This window comes from Ambystoma mexicanum, chromosome 1q, assembly GCF_040938575.1.
Source record: "Ambystoma mexicanum isolate Mex_15411 chromosome 1q, UKY_AmexF1_1, whole genome shotgun sequence".
Taxonomy (NCBI): domain Eukaryota; kingdom Metazoa; phylum Chordata; class Amphibia; order Caudata; family Ambystomatidae; genus Ambystoma; species Ambystoma mexicanum.
In genome coordinates this window covers 763,468,386-763,489,327 of record NC_090922.1, presented here as the reverse complement: position 1 = coordinate 763,489,327, position 20,942 = coordinate 763,468,386, and the positions used below count along the sequence as shown (strand labels likewise).

General features: G+C 49.7%; 1 protein-coding gene across 1 annotated transcript in view; it reads right to left on the bottom strand.

Moving 5' to 3' along the window:
• UHMK1 (U2AF homology motif kinase 1) overlaps positions 1-4,050 on the bottom strand; it is a 563,788-nt gene extending 559,738 nt beyond the window's left edge. The window contains exon 1 of the mRNA XM_069641348.1: positions 3,364-4,050. Coding sequence (XP_069497449.1) covers positions 3,364-3,709 — 346 coding nt within the window. The 5' untranslated portion in view covers positions 3,710-4,050. The remainder of the gene's footprint in view (positions 1-3,363) is intronic.
• Positions 4,051-20,942: the final 16,892 nt, after the last annotated feature.

Here is a 20,942-nt window from a genome sequence, read left to right as displayed (position 1 = left end):
GCAAAGGGGAGCCTAGAAACGAGCTGAGCGTCATCCGCATAGCACTGAAAGTTGGAGCAGAGAGCAGTAATGCGGTGGGCGAGAGGTGCCAGGTATTGGTTGAACAGCCAGGGAGAGAGGTTAGACCCCTGGAGAACACCACAGGTACAGTGATATAGAGGAAAGGAAGGACCCAAGTTGGACCTGAAAGGGTTGATCAGAGAGGAACGAGGTCAGCCAGGCAAGGGCCTGATCAGTGATACCCAGGTTATCACAGAGACGATTGAGCAGGATGGCATGGTTGACCGTGTCAAAGGTAGAAGAGTGATTGACTAAGATGAGAATAGAGGGGAGGTTAGAATCAAGGTTAGAGAGCAGTTTACATGCTTCTGGCTGCTCTGAAGCCAGAATTATGGTCATGGAGACAACAAACAGATTCAGTGTGAAGATTAAGCTGAGAGATGGCCAGCTTTTCCAGGAGTTTACCCAGGAAAGGAGTGATGGAGATCAGGAGATAGTTAGCCAGGGGGGTGGGAGGGGGGGTGTCGCCTGAGGTTTTCTTGAGAAGAGGGTGCACAAGCATGCGCTTTGGGGTTTAAGGGAAGGCTCCAGTGGCAAGAAGTGGTTGCAGAAGTCAGCCAGGCAGGAGCAAGAGTGACAATGTGGTCCTTGATGGTTTTGGAAGAATAGGGAAGAACCTGTTTTGACGAGACTTTCATAGATCAGGCTTGTCTAGAAACCTTGTCAGGGGAGAACAGAGGAAAGGAAGAGATAAGAGGGAGGAGAGGTGGCCACAGGGGGGCAGAGGTAGAGGAGAGAGTAGAGGGAGAAGGAGAGGACGAGAGGGTGGACAGGATGTCCTGGGTTTTAAAGATGAAATGAGAAGCCAGGGCTGTGCAGAGGGCCTGGGAGAAGACAGGAGAGGTAGAGACTGCAGCAGGATTGGCCATCTCCTTGCAGATTTTAAAGTGTTCGGCTGAGCTGTTAGATACCGCTGAGACGCTGTCTTGGATGTGCGCTCTCTTCTTAGTGCAGACAGAGAGCCGGTATTGCCTTTAGAGCAGGCCAGTTTGTCAGAGGATGTGCAAGCAGCTAGTCATTTCCCCTCAGCCACCCTGCACTTGCGTTTAAGGGTGAAGAGGTCAGAGTCATACCAGGAGTTGCACTTGGCTTTGGGCTTCAAGTGGATCATCATGACAGGAGCAAGAACATCAAGATTATCAGAGATAGAAGAGTGGAGCAAGGAAAGGGCTGTGTCAGGATGTGAGTCAGCCAGAGGAGGAGCCGGGGGCAGAGAAAGTGGTGGCAAAAGCCTCAAACTAACACAGGCTTCAAGGATCAGATGACCGAGAAGGTAGGTGGCCGTGCTGGAGTTGGCTTGGCCTGAGCAGTAGAGAAGGAAGGAAAGGAGAAAGTGATCACTCCAGGAGAGGGGAGTGTTGAGGGGGATAGAGGGGGGGAGGGGGGGTCTGAGGAGATCAGAACATCCAGAGTGGGTTCCATGTGTTAAAATCGCAGCAAAAAGGCTGTGGTTTTGCCGTCGCAATCCATGTAAAGGATGCAGGGGACACCCCCACAGCCCCATTATACCATTTAAGGGGACCAGGGGACACCCCGCTCCCCAGTATAACGGAGTACACCTTTACCAGGTCAAACCACAGCGTTTTTGGCGCGATTTTTTGCACAGACGACATTTTTGCTGCGATTTTTTACTGGATACCCCAGAGTGTGCCCTGCAGAGTGAGTCGGACCAGAAGGGAGAATAGAGCGAGTTGTAGAGGTCACGAAAGAGTCCAGAGGAGGGACAGAAGACATCCAGGTGGATGTTAAAGTCTCCAAGAAGGAGGAGTTGAGCGGTTGAGGCCAGGAGGGAGGAGAGGTCCGCCCACTTGGAGGAAGGAGGTGATCGGACCAGGTGGGCGATAGACAGCCACGGTAAGAGAGTGGCCAGGAGAGAGAGAGCAAGCCTGCAGACAAGGCATTTGAAAGAGGAGTAGGCCTGGTAGGAATGACAGGGCAGGAATCCACTCTGGGAGGATCAAGGCTACACCCCCTCTGGACGGTTGGATCTGGGAGCAGAGAGGATCTTGTAGCCATCAGGGAGGAGATTGTCAAAGCTTGTTCTTCCAGAAGGCGACAGATGTCAGAGGAGTGTTGGACAGCTGAGCTAGAGTTGAGAGTGGCAATATGGAGAAGGTTGCCAACATTGAAAGACTTCCAGGGAGGGGTACAAATCAGAGGTATGCCCGTTCGGGTGTAGAAGGCGCCCGATGGGAGTCAGACGAAGAAGGAGAGGGCATGGTAGCAAAGGATGAGGCAGGGGGGGGCAAGGAAGCCGAATAAGGGAGAGAAGGGACAGCAGAAGAAAGGAAATTGATAAGGCGTGGGAAGTGTCTATCGAAGAGGAGAAGGTTGGCCCGAGGGCCTTGGACCAAGACAGTGCAATTCAGGTTAACATTAATGATGACCTTAGAGGAGTTGAAGGAGGACCGAGGGGCCTCCCACCGGGTGCCACCATTAATAGGAGGAAGAGAAAGGAGAACACAGAGACCATAGGTCTGGCGAGGGAACGACAAAGAACGTCGGTGAGTGTTTGTCTGGAGGAAGGGCTGGTATAGGTGTCAGCGATAGGGAGGCCTGGGTTGGAGACCAGGGTAACCTTTTTGAACTTCTTCCTACCAGACTTTGTGAGGAGAGCAAGATCGTCGATAGAGAAGCAGTTTGAAACAGAGAGCCCAATGGTGGGGGGGGGGGGGGGGGGGAGGAGAGCGGGCTGGTGGGGAAAGGTGTGGGGAGACACTAGCGGAGAAAACAAGGAGGGGTGCAAAGACAAGTGACAAGACAATAGTGGAAGATTGACCAAGTAGATGAGCTCAGATGGAAGAGCAGGCAGAAAACAAGGCATTCCGGTAAGCAAATCTGGTTACCAGGGCATCAGGAACAGAGCAGTCATTAAAAAGGGGTGTGTAAAGGTTATCTAAGATGACTGATCGGTATAAAACACCTAACACATGCAGTTATGATATTAAAATCGCATATCTTGTGTGCTTTTTTTTTGCTTTCTTCCTGATGGAAATGCAACACCTAACACATGCCGTTAGGATATTGAATATCAGATCGTGTTTTTTTTATTTTTGCTTTCTTCCTGATGGGAATGCCTTAACGTACTGCAGTTATGAAACTCCACGAGAAGCGGGTTGGACTATGTAGGCAAAAGTAAAATACGAAAAACATGGTATAATATCTGAATGGTGTTTGTTTTAACTCCAGCTAAGGCATAAGGAATTCTTCGGGCAGTCAACTTTTCCCTTATTACATTACTGCATAAGCCGTGAAAAACCTAGTCCCCTAAAGGCCCTCCAAGCCTACACAGCGAGCTCCTACCGATGTTTTTGTGCCCTTGTAAATCCTCCAGTGTGGAAGTCTCCTTACGGTACCCGTACTCCCCATTCTCCAGGTCCAACAGGAACTCCTTCACTGCCGTGGCTGGTGTACCTGCCCCAGGGCTGACACGAAACACTGTTGCGGAGGAACCTGTGCCCAGCCGTGCCTCCACGCCCCACACTCTCCCAAAAGCTTCAAAGGTGGCAGGAAGAGGTGGCGGACTCCTGCTATGTGATGCAGAGTAGCTCTCGTATGCCTCGTCCCAAACACCAGGGACAGCGGAGGAACCACTGGGATCGTTGTGTGGCCATTGCCAAGCACCGCTACCCCCACCAAACCTAGCCATTGCATTACAGAAGTGATCAAATGGCAGGGTTAATACACTCCGTCCTTCAGTGCGGCAAGCACGTGCAGTGAGCGGGAATATATGCTGCGTGCTAGTAGCAATTCCCAGAGACGCAGAAACGAGTGTCCTGCACCCATTACTACGAAAGCTACGGGAAGAGCAAATGAGAGGAGGGTTGGTCTGAAACCCACTGTCCCTCCTACGAAAAGAAACACCTCATCTGTAAAGACGAAGTTGCTGCTCGCCCCCCCTGGCCCCGCAGGAGGACGGCGGCTCCCAAAACACCCCAACCTCAGTGACCACCCCCCATCCTAGGAAACACTATTCCAGGCCTCTGCGCATGCGTAGTTCACAAAACACGTATTATTCGAGGGACGCGCATGCGCTGTTGTCATGCAAATCATCCTCCACCCTGAAGGAACAATGGCTGGCTGATTGGACGAAGCATATTGGTATATCATTCCATTGGCTTAGTGTCCAAGGGACGCAGACGTAAATAAAAACGTGAAAGTACACCTCAGTCTAGACGAATTTACAATGAAACCCACAGTTGGAGTACTTTGCGAGGTGGTACTGGTGTGTTTAACGATTCCGTTAACTTACAAATTTTGTAACTGAACTTCCTGAAGCCACCTAAGGCGCGAGTTTTGAGGCGACACGAGACAGAAGTTTCGGGGTATGAGAGGTTGAAAGTGACCGAAACAAGGTTTTGGACGCCAGGCGCTGATAAGTGGGAAATCAGCCAAGGACAGGACATAAATGTTATGTTATCACTCATTTATATTGTGCGTATCACCATCGACTCTCCCTCAAACACAAACCAGGAGGGGAATTTGGAATACGAAATCTAGGGCGGCGCGCCCTGGAAAGTCGGTATGTGCACAAATTATACACGCCATGGGCTAAAGGAAGGACAGGTGACTTAGGCAAGGGAATCAGGCCCCCTTGCATGTCTACACAATTCAGTGGCCTCTCACCCGAAATAATTAATCGTCTGCTTTCACTGGCTTGGCACACAATGTCGGCAAGGACCACCTCCCTAATCCAAAGAATACTTGACGATCCCCTGAAAACATATTACTTTTTTGGGCCACTTGGCATGATCTCGGGGGTCTTGTTTGCATGCAGCCCGCATACTGTAAATGCTGGTTTGACAGCCACGCTCTATTGTCATAAAAAGCACCCCGCTCTCCTACTGGCACGCCCAGCGCCAGCAGGAGAGTGGGGTGCTTTTTATTACAATAGGGTGCCTGCCGTGCCTTCACCCACTACGCCTGCTCAGGGGAACCCTTGAAAGACCCGTGAGCTGGCGTGGCAGGCGGGCTAATGTGGCACCCAGTCCTGAAGCCAGCCCTGCCAGTCCGAGTGTGCTTTCTAGCTCTTAAGTGTTCATCGAGGGTGTCAGCTCTCCGGCTATCTGCCTGTCCCTTGAAAATCTGTAGCTATTACCCCTTGTCTCTGGGCAAGAAAAGGTGTCTTCTCCAAGCACGTATGCTTCCTGATAAGGTGCAGGTGCACCATTTGGGGCGGTCGCAAAAGGGTTATTATTGCGTTTTGCTTGTTGATTAGGGCGATTTTGGGGTGCCTGCATTGCATGTGGGGGGTGGCGGTAAGTGCTGGGGTCAGGCATCTGTGGTGGCAATTGGGGGTAGGGTAGGGGTATCTCATATGACCCCTGGGCTGGCCCGTGTGAGCTCCCTGGGTGGCGGTTCCCGTAAGGCTGCTGGTTGTAATAAGGTTAATTGTGTTGATAGTTTCCTCCCCCTCTGCTGCGGCACTTCCGTGAAAAGTGCCCCCACCTCCTGCATGACCAGCGCCCCCACCTCCCGCACGACCAGTATTGCCCTTGGTTCCCCCCTCTGGGGTCCTGTCCACCGAATCCTCCTCGCCTCGGTCCCCAGAACCCACCTCGTCCTCTTGCAGGTCTTCCTTGCCACTGTGCTCGAATATATTGCTCTCCTCCCCACTGTTCTTGCCCGTTGTCTGCCCACACCGCTGCCATTCTCGCCTGTGTGGCTACAGAGACACCCCCTTCTTCTCATCTCAGCTCCGGGGGCAGCGCTGATGTTGCCGCCGCAACCTTCACTAATTTTGTCTGTACGAGTTTCGCTTCCTCACGTAACCTCCTCTGGATAGTTTCCTTTTCTCTTTCTTTGATCCTCCTACAATGGTGCACTATGATGCTTTGACTCTCTGGCCAACCTTTTGCTTCTATTCCTGCTATCTTGTCAAGGGCCTTCAGTACTTCATTTGGTAATCCACGCTTTATTATAAAATAAAATAGGGAGATGGACTGGTCCCACACAGTGCCCGTTTCTGCGTGTCACATCTCTTGGACCGGAAGAATAAACTACGCAGCATCTTCCTCAACCCCATGGAGTGTAAGTCGGGGGTATCGGGGAAGGTCCTCCGCAGTGCATCCCAAACTTGTGCTTGAACGTTATTGAATGATTCTTCATCATGGGTATCATTACTTATAGTTACACACGGATCGCCTGCTTTGACCCACACTGATTCTGCTTGATCACCCACTGCTGATACCAAAAGGCTTTTAATATCTCCTTTGGCGAGGGGCACCCCTGCTTGCTGTATTTTTCTCAAAGGCATAGATCCATTTCCCTGCGCCCCGTGAGTGGGGGGAGGGACTTGAGGTTGTTTTTGTCCATTTTTGCCCATGGGGACATAGTGGGACCTTCCCACTCCCTTGTGGATAAGGGGCATCGGTAGTTTTTATTGAAACTTCTCCCCTTCACTCCTGTTACCTTATTTTACGCTAGGGCCATCCTCCCCATTCTGTTTCTAAGTCTTCCTTTCCATGTATCTTCCACTCTTGGGGTGGCCCATTGTACTTGAGGTATGCCTCCCACAGCTCCCTCCTCCATCTCATCAAATTCACTCCAGTACTCTTCGTCCCTTACCGATCTTACGTTCTCACATCCCAAGCTATCTGCTTCCCCTTCTCATTCTACCCGCACAGCCCGTATGGGCGCGCTGTCAATCGTGAATAAGAAATCACCTGACTTCCATTCATCCTCTGGTATGGGTGGGGTTTTAATTGATGGTTTGGACCCATCCTCCGTTCCTCTGGTTGCCTCACAAACCAATAGTAATTGTGCCAATTCTGTGCGCTTGGAAGTTAATGCCACTTCAAGGTCTCGGGTACTTAGTCCAATGTGGGTCGGGGTGGTAGTTGATGGGTCATAAGGTGGTGGGGGGCTGTGCTCGGCGTGGCTGGCGCACTTCCCCCTGACACATACGTTGTATTTGAGTACCCCGTGGCTGGCCTTGTAAGCAATGGATACATTTTCTTGGGCTCCTCCTCCCCCTTCTCTTTTTCTGCTGTGTTTCCTCACGCCACTGTTAATGTTTCCAACCCCTTCTCTCTTTTATCTATGGCGGGAGTCTCTTTGAACATCCGCCACAGATCTAATATCTCTCTTCTATTTTGTAAATGTTTCCCTTTATATTTTGCTGTCAGATACATGGACAGGTGGTCTAATATTCCCTTGTCAAAAGACACATCCTCCAGCCAGGCATGTGATAATCCCTCCCCCTTCGTTTCTGTCACCCACTGGCTGTGGTATTTCTTAATTCGCTCACTATACAGGGGGAAGTGCTTGCAAATGTGGGATAGCGGGGTGTCTATCCCCATGGCTAGTCACTTTAGGCTCAGGTGTAAGGTTCCCCCAATAATTGTAAGGACCCTACCCCCTTATCTTTCCCTCTATACCTGGGGCCTTTATTTCTAAGCAATCAATAAATCACTGTCAAATATGTCTCAATTTGGTGTGTCTGTGGAAAAGTCAAACGTACATGAACATGGAACAGTTTTTGACCACCAATACGAAAAGATATAAACAACAAAAAACATACATTTAATCCCCCCTACTTTTTCCCCTTTGAGCAATATCTGCTTTCTCACCCACTCACTCTTCTTTCACATCACGTTTGCCCCTCATGGGTCTTCCTCCACATATATACAAACACAGAAAATAATAAGTTAAAATAATAACCTCTACATTTTCCCGAGCCCTCTAACTGTATGGGGCTCCTGCTTTTATCTCCGTATTTATTCTCTGCACTGGTCGAGACAATGAATGTGGCTGCCACCCTCTTACCCCTTTTGGGGCAGGTTCCCGTATCTCCTCTTTATAGTCTCTTGACTTGTCTAATAAAAATAGTAATAAATGGCCATATAGAAAGAAAAAAGCACTTTACTTCAAATAACCGCCCACTTCATTCACATTCAACCACTGCATGTTCCCTTCAATCACACCGCTCTATATCCCTCAAAACCCCACTGTTTGTTTTTCCTTTCAATTTATACTCACATGCCCGTGTTCTTCGAAAAGCCTATTTGGCGGTTAATCCACAACGCCTTGGCCTCTCCCTGGGGCTGCACCCGGCTCCAACGAGCAACGGGGTATTCGCAAAGCCACACAAACCGTTTTCTTCTGCGTACACGTTTTTGGGGACTGGTCGGATGTAGGTGGGCACAGCCTTTCCAGAGAGGCCCTGGATTTTGCTGGAGGTACGGGGGGCTAAGGAAATCATGCTAAGGGGTCACCAAATGAAGGCACCAACCTCATACACGTCATGTTATGTTATTTGACATTTATATAGCGCTCTATATATGTTAGGGAGAATTTTCAGTTTAGTGCTAAATTCCTCCCACCTTAGAGACCCCCAGCTCTTTTGCTGAACTTTGGGACTTTGTACTTTTAATTCTATGTGTTTTCTGCGTTTCATTTGACTGTGGAGTCTGAAAAACTCCATAGGCATCATCTTTACATTGTGTCGCACAGCACCTTCAGTGCAGTGGCACAGGGAAGTCTCTTAGATTTCCCCAAGGTTCAAATACCTTCTCTTGGTGAAACTACTGTGAAGTGAAATTGACTTTACTTACCTTTTGTAACTTTCTAGACCCAACACACACTATTTTACCATAGGGTGCTGGAGGGGTTACTTAGTATCCCCTTTGTCTAGTTTCTCATGTAACATTTTTTATATTACCCTTTCTAAAATGAATGGCTGGTGGCAGTGGTTTACTTTTTACTACCATTGCGTGTTCCTACCGCAGGCTGCAATTAAAGCTGCTGTAAAGCACCCGTGGGTGCCCATTTCATCATAATGGCCCTGGTCTTTTTTCGCCATTTCTGGTTGGAAAGGTCCTTCTTGAGATTTACTCTGCGCGCCAAACCAGGTTTGGTCCCTTTGGTCGTTTGGTCTTTGCCGGGATTCACGGGTGAAGCCCACCTCTGGCTCCAGCATGTCTGGCAGGGTCAGGAAGTGAGGGAGGTGCCTGAAATTCCCTGTGCTTAATCCCCTTGGTTACATGCATGCACCCAAAGGTAATTGGCCAGCTGGCTGTCCTTGGAGGACAGCCACCCTGCTGCGTGATTGACAGCTAGGTTGCGAATGAATGGGAGAAAGCTGCATAAAAAGGCAACGCTTTTTTGGCTTGGAAGGCAGAGTCGACCACTGAACGAAGGAATCCGAAGAAGAACTTGGAAGAGACGCTTGCTGCAACTCCTGGACCGTTGGTTTGCCCAGTGAAGCCCTGCTGCATTGCTGAAGCTCTGAATTCACTTCAACTGGAGAAACCCTGCAACGGACAACTTCTACCCATGGGTTGGTGGGACCAATCAACCCCAAAGCGAACTCCTCTGACATACTCTCAGAGCTGGCTGTACTTCCATTGCTGCTGCAGGAACCGATTGCCAAGGAGAGGAACACCAGAATCGAGTGCATCATTTTTACATCGGACCCGAGCTCCAGGAAGATCCTCCGGACTCCCATGAAGCAGGACTGACAAAGCCTGAGCCACCTCAACAGAGTGCTGGACTTCAGATGCGAGGAAAGTCCATAGTGGTATCCGAGAACCGCAGTGGTGCTGTTTGCGAGAGCCGCGAGAAGCTGATACAGTGAAGTGCCGCTAATCTGAAGTTTGCCCATTTCTGCCGCCCACCTTCCATTCGTAGTGCAGGAGTCCCCAGACATCCTCCTTCTTGTCCCCACGACTGAGGGCCAGGAACAACAGGATCTGCAGACATACACAGGAAGAGAAGCCAGCTGGAACCACTTTCTTCTAACCAAAGGTACTGTAACACTAAGGGGACTTACCTCCTGTTGTGTAGCCTTGCTAGCTCTCAGTTGAGGCTGGTCTTGGTTGCCTTTGCAAAGTTGCTTACAGCTTTGCCCCTCACAAGCCTTCCAGCTTGTGGCCATACAGTAATTTCATTTGATACAAAAACTTCTAAAACTTTGTGCAAGACTTTTTACCTACCTGCATGAAGTACATCAGTTCACCTAGACTTTTGCTCAACTAACATTGGCTGTCGTGGCTCCATGAAAGACTATTCTTACCTCTGACTTTGTGCTCTACCTTTACTTTGCATTGGAGGGTTCAGAAAGTACTTACCTGCTTAAGAATATTTGTTAACCATTGTTTTATTCCCTCATCTTTCTCTTTGGACACTAACTTCAGTATTGCTCTAAAAGTGCCAGTGATATATCAATGTCCACAGTGTCCTGGTTATTCAAGTCACCTCAGGGTGCAGGAAGTGTCTGTGTGCCATCCCAAACGGGTATCTACTGATTTAGAGAAACTGAGAGTGTGTATTTTGAAGCATATTTTTGTGTAACATATATTTGCTCCCTTTTAAAGAAAGCTTATTCAACTGACTGTTAAATTAATAAATAATTGTTTAATCAAGAAACCTGGAGTGTATGCGTTTATTTGGATACTTGTCACTGTGAATCTCTGTGTAATAACCCTACAGCTCACAATGACCCCTATTGAGATAAGACTGGCTGCTCAGTCACCCTACCAACTTCTGTAGTAAATGCTTATACCAAAGGTAGGGTTAACTATTGCCAAGAGGACAAGGCTGGTGCAGTCTCCCACAGGGTACTGCATACAATCTTGCCTAACACCGGTGGCAGGCGATGAGGGTATATTGTAGAGTTGTTATATTGAGTATTTGCTTTACTTTTGTTCAACGAACACCCACACAAGGCTAAGCTCCACTAGAACAGCAATTGTAACATGCCAACTATGGAAAACTTCAGTCAGGAAGCCCTGATCATTTTAACAGCAGATCAACTGAAATAAATGTGTAAAATCAGGAATCTCCCTGTTAAAGGAAAGAAAAATGATTTCATTTCAAGGTTGTTGACTCACTAAAGTTTGGGTAGCAGGCCTGTCACACCTACCAACCAAAGGAATGTGGAGATGGATAATGAGGATGAAAATTCAGAGTCTAACTCTAATGTCTTAGAAGAGTCAGAGGAGGGATATGAGTTCCAGGATAGGAGCACCTCTTTGCCTCAGCAGGTCCTTTTGCCTCAGCCTATTTCCACTGGGACTCCACAAGGTCCATCACTGAGTCCAGAATATGTGTCTCTGGAGAAAATGAGACTTGAATTGGAATTTAAAAGATTACAAGCTCAAGCTGAAGCCAAACATCAGGACATCAAGCTCAGGGAATTGGAAATGCAACACGCTCTTGAAATGAAAACATTGTCTTTTGGAATGTTTCCGTCCCAGAGTCCTCTAAGTCACCCAGCCCCAAGAGGCCCCGCCTGCCTAAAGAAGCAGTGAGTATGTTTGATGTGAAACGTGATATTTTGGATTGGTTGGGTGCCTTTGAATACAATCATGGGATTCAGGGTCTCACAGGGAATATGTTGATTCATTGGCTTTGGTATAGGCTTCCCCAGGTTGCAAATGTTGATGTAATGGAGGTGGGTGAACTTTTAAGACAGGAGTATGAGAATGTGAAGCTGGCTTTGATATCCAGATTTGGGGAAACTCCTTCCCAGTACCTTAAGAGGCTTAGGACCATCAAAATGACTGATGGTACCTCTTGGGCTACCTAGGTGTGTGAATGTTTGAAAAACTTAGATGGTTGGGTTAAGGGTTACAGAGTGAACACCTTTGAAGGAATGAGCAATCTGTTTTTATTAGAGTCTATTTTTGATGCCTGCTCACTTGAGCTGAGACAGCACTTGGCTGACTCAAATGAGATTGATCCCAAAAAGTTACAAAGAGCAGCGGACTCATGGGTAGCCAACAGGGCCACTCATAAGGATTCTGGGGCCACTCACAAAAAGGAGGAGGGAAAGCAGCTCAAAGGTGAGAATTGGGAGGGAAGAGTTCTAATTCCAAGCAATGGAAGAGGCCCCCAAACCACATAATTGTAGTTCACATGGGAAACCTGGTAGGTCTAGTGAACCCTCTGGTGCCCAACCAGAGGGAAGTCAGCAGAAACCCCCATCCCAGAAAGCATTTGGTAAATGCTATGTCTGTGGGTCTGTGGACCATCTGAAAGGATATCGCAGATGCAAGGGTAAACCTGCAAGGGTCAGCACTGTCTCCTTAGCCTTCATCCCCGAGGGAGAAGTACAAATGGCTAGTGCCCACTTTCACCTACTGGCTGAAGAACCCTTTGGTGTTCAAGCCAGTGTTCCTTAGAGTGCCTGGGTCTGTGTGATAATCAGAATATGGATGTGTATAACTCCATTCTAGATAACTCCAAAGGGTATTATATGGACAGTGTCCTTGTAAATGGCCAGGACATGCCTGCTTGCTTTGTGGACTGCAATGTGGAAGGATGTGGTAGGAAACCACTTTGGAAGCAGCTTTAGAGGCTGCTTGATGCTGAGTGAGTAGTTGCACAATGATTGTAATCTGTTTTTGTCCTGTTTTATGTACTCTATTGGAGTGGTGTGAGTGTTTTTTCAGTTGTTTTTGGTGAGCACTGTTTGCTAATCTGGTGGGTATGCCTAGTGTTTTTGTGCCTCCTGACCCTGTTTTTCTGTGCTGGTCTGCTTCTAGAGGTTTCAGTCCATGGGGTGTAGTCCTTTGTTTGTGTCTGGCCTTTTCCCAGTCCCGCCCTCTCTTCTTGCTCTTGCAATTGGTTGGAAAAGTCAAGTATGTCTGTCCCTTGGTTCCAGCAGCCATTTTTCACTTGCTTTGTGGACTGCAATGTGGAAGTATGTGGTAGGGAAACCACGTTGGAAGCAGCTTTAGGGGCTGCTTGATGCTGAGTGAGTAGTTGCACAATGATTGTAATCTGTTTTTGGCCTGTTTTATGTACTCTATTGGAGCGGTATGAAGGTTTTTTCAATCGTTTTTGGTGAGCACTGTGTGCTAATCTGGTGGGTTTGTCTAGTGTTTTTGTGGCTTCTGACCCTGCTTCTAGAGGGTTCAGTCCCTGGGGTGTAGTCCTTTGTGCCTGGCTTTTTCCCAGTCCCGCCCTCGCCCTCCCGCCTCCCAACCCGTTGTGATGCAGGAAATGCATCGGAGGGACAGCGTCTCCGTATCCTTGTTCTTTACTGCTTTTTATCGTGTGTTCTGTCGTGTTTTCCACGCAGGAGTTCATGTGGGAACCCTGGCGGTGCAGCTCTCTCTTTTGGTTTCGGTGAACAGACCCATGGGATACCCTTATGGCACCTAAGGGTGGGGGCACTGCTGAATTTGAGTGCTATGAGTATCCTCCATTTTGGGATACCCAGGCCCTGCCATTGGAATCAGTTGATTCTGATAGGAAACAAGATGGCCCCTGTGGCCTCTTGCTTTCTATTGCCTGTTACCTTGTTTTCCCAAAGTCCTGGGAAGCCCTGACTTTGTCCCTCCCCCCTGACTGGCTGTTGCGTGGAAGTTCCATATATGGTGTTGTTGTGAAGTACTGACCAGACTGGCTGGAGCCTTCCCAATGACTGTATGTTGTGGGGACGCCTTTGGGTGGGACCTGGGTGAATGGAGTGTGTGACCAATATGCACTTCTTGTTGTGGCTGTCTGGTTTCTGGCATGAGAGACAAAGACTGAGACAGCTCTGCCCGAAACTGGCCTGAATGCAGTGTGTAGTGTTGAATGGCTGGGTACTTGTCCCAATCCACATTCCTTGTTGCGAGTGTCTGAGAGGGAGGAGGATGGCCTGAATGCACTGTGTGCCTGATTGGCTGACTGACTGCATGAATGCCCTTCTGTATGATTGGCTGCTGAGAGTGACCCAGCAGTGTGGATGAGAGACAAGATAGTATATCTGGGGACCTCTCACCACTGGAAATTGTGCAGAAGCTGTGTCTACACTTGAAGAGTAACTGGAACTGCTGATCCTCGACGCCCAGCTGGAAGACCAAGACTTGCTGTTGCATTTGCTTCGACCTGATCTGAAAGCTGCCGAACTCGTCAAGGACTGATCCGAGAGAGGACCTGGTAAGGCGCCCTCTTCCCAAGCTACGAGGGACCATCGTGCACCAGCTGACCTTTGCCAAAGCTCCCTGGTAGGCAGACCTACGACAGGCTGCTGACCAGAGACGGGGACTGCCGCGGAATCCCAAAGTGAAACGCCTGGACTATTGTCCGCCACTGTTGCTGACCGCCGTCGCCGACTGGAGCCGCCATGCTTCTGTTTGCCTAAGAACCTCATTTGATCCAAAGACGCTCTTGTCTGCATCGCCGCCCGCTTTATCCCGCTGGAGAAGGTCTGACCGTCGATGCTCTGAGGAGCATCTGCGGGTGGGTTTCCCGCCACTTAAAGACCAAAAAGACCCCGACGACTCGACGGCCTTGCTGGGCCACAGTTCTTCATCATCTCTTTGTGGTGCAGAACTTTTGTCACCGAGGTGCCCCGCACACCTCTTCCTTGCCGGACGCCAACGCTCTGTCGTCGACGTGCACCGCTAGGAAAGAAGCTGTTACTTCACCGCCGTAGTTCACCCTGTTCTCCGTCCGTCGTTCGACGACCCATGACTCCTGCCTTAAAGGGAGGGCACTCAAGAAGGGCTGTTGATTTCCCGTCGACGAACGCTACAATTCCAGGTACATTGGGGCTGTAGAACTATTGTAGAGGGAACAAAGACTCATAGAACAATATATGGACTGGTCTTGTGATACTTCTTCGCTTTACAGGTTTCCCAGGTGGGGGGATCTCCACACAGAATAGTGCCTAGTTGGTAAAGGCCAGTGTTCTGCCAATTGTTCAACCATCTTGCTTTCCTTCCCCTCTCTATTGCTGGTTTCCTCTTTATTGATCTGTGTGGCATTTTGACAGTATAGTTGATGCACTTTAATGAGATCTGATAATAATTGTGGTACCACTTTAGAACTGTATATATCTACCATTATTGATTATCTGAGCACAAAGTGAGTTATTGTGATAGTGTACATAACCTTGAATATTAATTATATAAAGACTGTGTTTTAACTAATACAATGTGTGGATATTCCTTTATGGGGGCTTGGGGACTACAATGTACTTAAGAACCAGCCTGCATCACCTCCTGAGAAGCTAGGCCTTGATTGCTCGACCACGTACCAATAATTGAGAATCTTGGCTGGGGTCCTCTGTGCCTCTCCTCTACCATATAGAGAGCAGAAGTACAGACATCCCCCTCCATTCTTTACAGTGGTGGCAGCGGTGGGATGCTTATGGTTTTAAGAATCAGTGTATAACCGTGCCACTTACGAAGGATATCTGCACTTTGTTAAATTAAGGTTTAGTTGTGTACAAGATAACTGCATTACAAGCAATGGAATCTATTGCAAATGGTAAATTGACTCAGATGAGTTTAGAGGCTCTCCAGAGTGCTTGTGAAGCCAGGGAGTTAGACTTTGTGGATAAGTCTAGGGCTGAGCTGATAGCTGCCCTGGTGGACTAACAGACTGATAATGAAGCTCTTGAAGGGGGGTTGCAAACAATGAGGACTCTACCCCGAGGGTTGTCGCCGAATCTGTTTCTGGGAAGGCCACCATTCCTGCTACCTCTGTTCCGAACCCTAGCAATTCCTTGGAGCTTTAGTTATTAAGGATGAAATTGGCGAATATCGCAAGTTGGAAATAGATGCTGAGCTTAAGAAAGTGGAGTTGGCACAGCAAGTGAAACGCAAAAATAAGGGGTCTAGAACTCAAAGACAAGGACACTGAATGTCAGCGAATCCAGTTAGAGAAAGCTCGAGTGGAGACTTCATCTAAACCAGTTGAGAGTGTCATGTCCCCAGCAACCAAGTTTATGAAAGATTTGGTTGGTATGTATGCAGAGGGTTCTGATATCCTCCAATGGATTGAAGCATTTGAGATGGCTTGTGCAATTCATGATGTTGATAAGAGAGATTGGGCTAAGTGTTTGTTAAGCAGAGTGTCTCAAACTGGATATGACTGTATTCTGAAACTGATTGTGGAAGAAAGGGGTCAGTATGAGTACATGAAGTCTGCTTTAATTGCCAAGTTTGGCAAGACGCCTACCCAATACTTAAACAGTTCAGGGAATTTAAGAAACAAGAGAATGTGTCTTGGATTGACTGGATGAGTGCTGCGCACATGAACATGATGGGGTGGATTGATGGTTACAAAGTGAAACGTTTGTTGAATTGTCCCACCTCTTGTTTTTTGAGCATTTTTCGGAAGCCTGTTCACCAGAGCTGCGTCAGTATGTGGCTGACCAGAACATTTTGGACCCCTTTAAGCTGGCTAGGTTGGCTGACAAGTGGGTCACCCACCGGGTGTCCCCTAAGCACCTCAGTGGGAAGGACAAGGACAAAGAAAAGGGGACCTCTCAGTCCCAGAAGCAATCACAGTCTGGTAAACCAAAACCTTCCTCTCCGAAGACCCAAAAACCTAGTGGGGATAAGTCTGTTGTGGGTGGGAGTAAGAGTAGTGGTCCGCCTGCTGCAAAGCAGGGTCCCAGTGGTTCCATTACCGTACCCGCACTCCCGGCACTTGTTGGGATTGTGGGGCTCTGGACCACCGAAGGGGTGACCCAAGTGTAAGGGTAAGGCACTTGGAGTCCAGGCTGTCAGCCTGACCTACCCCTACTCCGTACCTGAGGTGGAGGCCACTGTCCTCCCCTCCTCTACTGGGATCACTTTTGGGGCTCCCGTAGAGATTTTCTTAGTGTCCCTTGGGGAGTGGGACCAGCACGCAGAAGTATTGGCGACTATCCCACAGGACACTCGTAGGTTTTTGAGAAGTGTCCTCTTGAATGGCCAGCCTTCTACTGGTTTGAGAGACACTGGGGCAAGCATGACAGTGGTGGACAGGACCCTGCTCAAGCCAGAGGACTATGTAGGTGCTCCTCTGAGAACCACCAGGTTAGCTGGTGCGCCTCCCAAATTATCGCCTGTAGCCTTAGTCAACATTACGATTGGAGACAAGACAGAGAAGCTTCCGGTCCTGGTTCAGGACAACGTGCCCGCGAACATTTTGTTAGGAAACGATTTGGTCGATTTGGGGATGATCACGGATGGTCTACCCATGGCTGCTGTGGTGGTCACCCGATCGCAGGTCACACCGGATCCGGCTGCGAGCCCGATATCCTTGCCGACGAGGAAGCCCAAGGCATGAAGAAAATGGAAGAGTAAGAAGGCCACCTCCGAGCAGGGCGCCCCTGCTCTTCATGCTGTTCCGACAGTGCCCATTGGGATCCATGCTCGGGACGGGCTAGTTCCAGTGGTGAATCCCGTCTCAACTCCTGTGGGAGAAGAGCCAGAAGACTTTCCTGTGGGAGAGGCTCTCAACCCGGAGGATCATCTTGACCTTCAATGCTTGTTATCTTAAGGGGGACCCTCCCGGGCAGACTTCTGTAAGGGACAGAGAGAATGCCACTCTCTCTCTCGGATCTGAGGAAACAGGCCCTGTCCCAGGCACAAGGAGAAGTGCCTAGGACATTCCGAATCTATTGGGAGGGTAGCTCCTTGTTAGTGAGCCCACCAAGCCTGAACCTGGTGCCCTCAAGAGATTGGTGGTACCCCAGGTTTACAGGCCCTTCCTACTGCAGTTGGCGCATGAGGTGCCCTTAGCTGGTCATCTTGGGACCAAGAAGACTAAGCAGAGGCTCTCTGCCCATTTCTACTGGCCACGGATGGGAGTAGAAGTGGAGTCCCACTGCAGGACCTGCCCAACTTGTCAGTTGTCTGGCAAGACTGGAGGCAGTGTCATTGCCCCACTGCAGCCATTGCCAGTGGTTGGCACATCGTTTGAGAGGGTGGGCATCGACATTGTCGGTACTCTTGACCCTCCCACTTCAGGTGGACATCGGTTCATCCGGGTCTTGGTAGATCATGCCACGAGGTACCCTGAGGCTATACCCCTTCGGACTGTAACTGCCAAGGTGGTTGCCAGGGCTCTCCTGGGCATTTTCACCTGTGTTGGATTCCTTAAGGAGGTTGTCTCTGACAGAGGATCCCATTTCATGTCTAGTTACTTGAAAACCATGTGTAAAGAGTGCAGGGTAACCTACAAGTTCTCTACCTCTTACCACCCCCAGACCAATGGTCTGGTTGAGAGATTTAATTAAACTCTCAAGGGCATGCTAGGTGCTTTGGAAGAGCCCCAAAGGAGGAAATGGGATCTCCTCCTGCCATGCCTGCTGTTTGCTTACAGAGTGGTAGCTCAAGAGGGTGTTGGTTTCAGCCCCTTTGAGTTACTCTTTGGACATCCCATGAGGGGGCCCCTTGCCTTGATCAGAGAAGGTTGGGAGGCCACCCCTCCAGGTCCCGCCAAGCAAATGGGGGACTATGTGTTAGGCCTCAGACGGAGGATGACACAGATGATGGGTCCGGCAACAGCGAATCTCAAGGCCAGCCAAGAATTGAACAAGTACTGGCATGACCTTAAAGCATCACAACTGGATTAGACTCCGGGACAGGAGGTCCTCGTGATGGAGCCTACCAAGCCTCAAGCTTTGGCAGATAAATGGACTGGACCCTTCAGGATAATCTCCAAGATGGGCAAAGTCAATTATCGGGTTGACATGGGAACCTCTGGGGTAGCCCCTCCAGTATTTCATGTTAACAGGCTCAAGCCTTTCCACAGGCGAGCCGAAGTCTCATGTCTCTTGCTAGCTTCAGAGCAAGAAGAGGATGCGAGTGAGCCCCTTCCTGATTTGCTGTTTAGCAACCCTCAGGATGGCTCAGTGGATGGAGTACATCTCTCTCCCGATCTGACGACAGAGCAGCAGAAGGCCTGCAGGGCTTTGCTCCAGCAGTATGCCTCTCTGTTTTCCCTGACATCAGGCCTTACACTGTGGTGTAGGCACGAAATTGACACTGGTGACAGAGTGCCTGTGAAAAGCAGGTGCTACTGTATGTCAGATACAGTTAAGAACCACATCCAGGAGTTTGGCATCTATCCCTATTTCCCTCGGGGATATCAGGGCTTCCACCCACTCCTCCGCCTCTAGTGGCCCCAGGTCCTGTTCCCATTTAGCCCTGAGGTTATCAAGCTCCCTGGATCCAAAGGAGTTAATTGCCTGATAGAGGGTGGAGGTTACCTTGTGGGGCATGGGGTGTGGAAATATGTTTGTTTGCAGGGGAGAGCAGGCGGGTATATCGGCCAGGTTCGGGAGTTGGGTATTAATGGCGTGTGTGAGCTGGAGGTATCTGAAGCGGTCCATGGGTGACAGCCCGTGTCTCGTTCGCAGGGTTTCAAAGTCCATTATTCACCCCTCCTGGACAATGTCCGCCAGAGTGGATATCCCTTTCCTCTCCCAGGTTTCGAAGTGGCCCATTTTTTGTATTTCGGGGAGGTGTGCATTACGCCAGAGGGGTTGGATCAGGGTTGGTCTGTCTGCCCAGCCTAAGTATCTGTGTATCTCCCTCCAAACTCGCTGTATATGACGGGACCCGGTCGGCGCTGCTCTTAGGTTCCTTGGGCTATCATATAGTACGTGCAGGGGGGATGGCAAGCTAGTGTCCCCTGTCTCCACACGGATGTGTGGTAGCAGCGAGTCTCCGTGTAGCCATTCATTTGCCACTCCCGCTTGTGCCGCCCAATAATATGTGCGAATGTTGGGCAGTCCTATACCCCCATCCCACACAGAACGATAGAGCGTTTTTAGGGCAATGCGCGGCTGTTTTCCTCCCCAGAGAAGTGTGCGGAGAGTCTGGTTTACAGCTGCGAATATTGTGGCCGGGATGGGGAGCGGGGCATTTTGGAGGACGTACAGAAATCTCGGGAGTGCCAGCATCTTAAACAGTGCCGCCCTCCCGAGTAATGAAAGTGGGAGGGAGTGCCAGTGGGCGACATCGTTCTCCAGTTTTTGCATTATCGGGTGTAGGTTCAGTTTGGGGAAGTCCTGTGTCTTGTTAATTCGTATGCCTAGGTAGGTGAAGCCCAGAATTGAAACGGGGTATGGACAGGGATCTGGGATTGCTTCCTCCCCTCCCTGTACCGGGAAGTAAATTGTTTTCTGTGTGTTGACCCGTAGTCCCATGAAGTGTTGGTATTCCTCCAGGGTTCTGGTCACAATCGGACAGGAGATTATTGGGTTGCTCAAATATATCAAAAGGTCATCCGCGTACAGCGAGACCCATTCCTCCCCGCCCCGTGGCCAGGCGAATCCTGTCCATCGTGTGTCAGTTCTCAACCGGATTGCCAAAGGTTCAATGGCGAGGAGAAACAGCAGGGGAGAGAAGGGGCATCCCTGCCTGGTCCCCCTACTCAGCTGGAATGCGGCGGATGATTTCCCATTGACTCTTACAGAGGCCTCGGGGAGGGAGTAAAGGAGTTTAACCCATGACATGAAGTATTGTCCAAAGCCCATGCGTTCCATTATGTCCCACAGGGCTTCCCATCCCACCGTATCGAAAGCCTTCTCGAAGTCCACCGCCAGGAGGGCCAGTGGAGACTGGATCTCGTCAGCTCGGTCGAGGGCAATCTGGACCCTGCGGAGATTCATTCGAGTGGACTTGCCGGGCATAAATCCACACTGATCTGGGTGAGTTAGAGATCCAATCACCCCCAGCAGTCTATTGGCGAGGACTCTGGCTAGCGTTTTTGCCTCCCCATTTATTAAAGAAATGGGCCTGTAAGAGGCGCATTGCTCCGGGGGTTTCCCTGCTTTGGGGATCACCACTATTGTCGTTTTCCGGAGGTCTGGGGGGAGGGTGCCCTGTTCTCTGCTACGGAGGAACATGTCATGCATGTGTTTCGTTGTCGTTGCGCTCAGTTTTTTCCACAATTCTACCGGGAACCCGTTGGGGCCAGGGGTCTTCCCCGTCTGTAGTTGTGAAAGGGCTTCTCCTACCTCATCTTCAGTGATGGCAGTGTCTAACTGTTCTGTCTGAAGTTCAGAAAGGCGGGGGATCGTGATCTTGTCCAGGAAGTTTGGGACGTTTATTGTGGGGTCTCGTATTTGTGGGGAGTATAGTTCTCTGTAGTAGTTTGCGAATTCCCCTGCGATCTCAGCGTCCCCCGTTAGTAAGTTCCCGCCCTGGGTTTGGATGGCC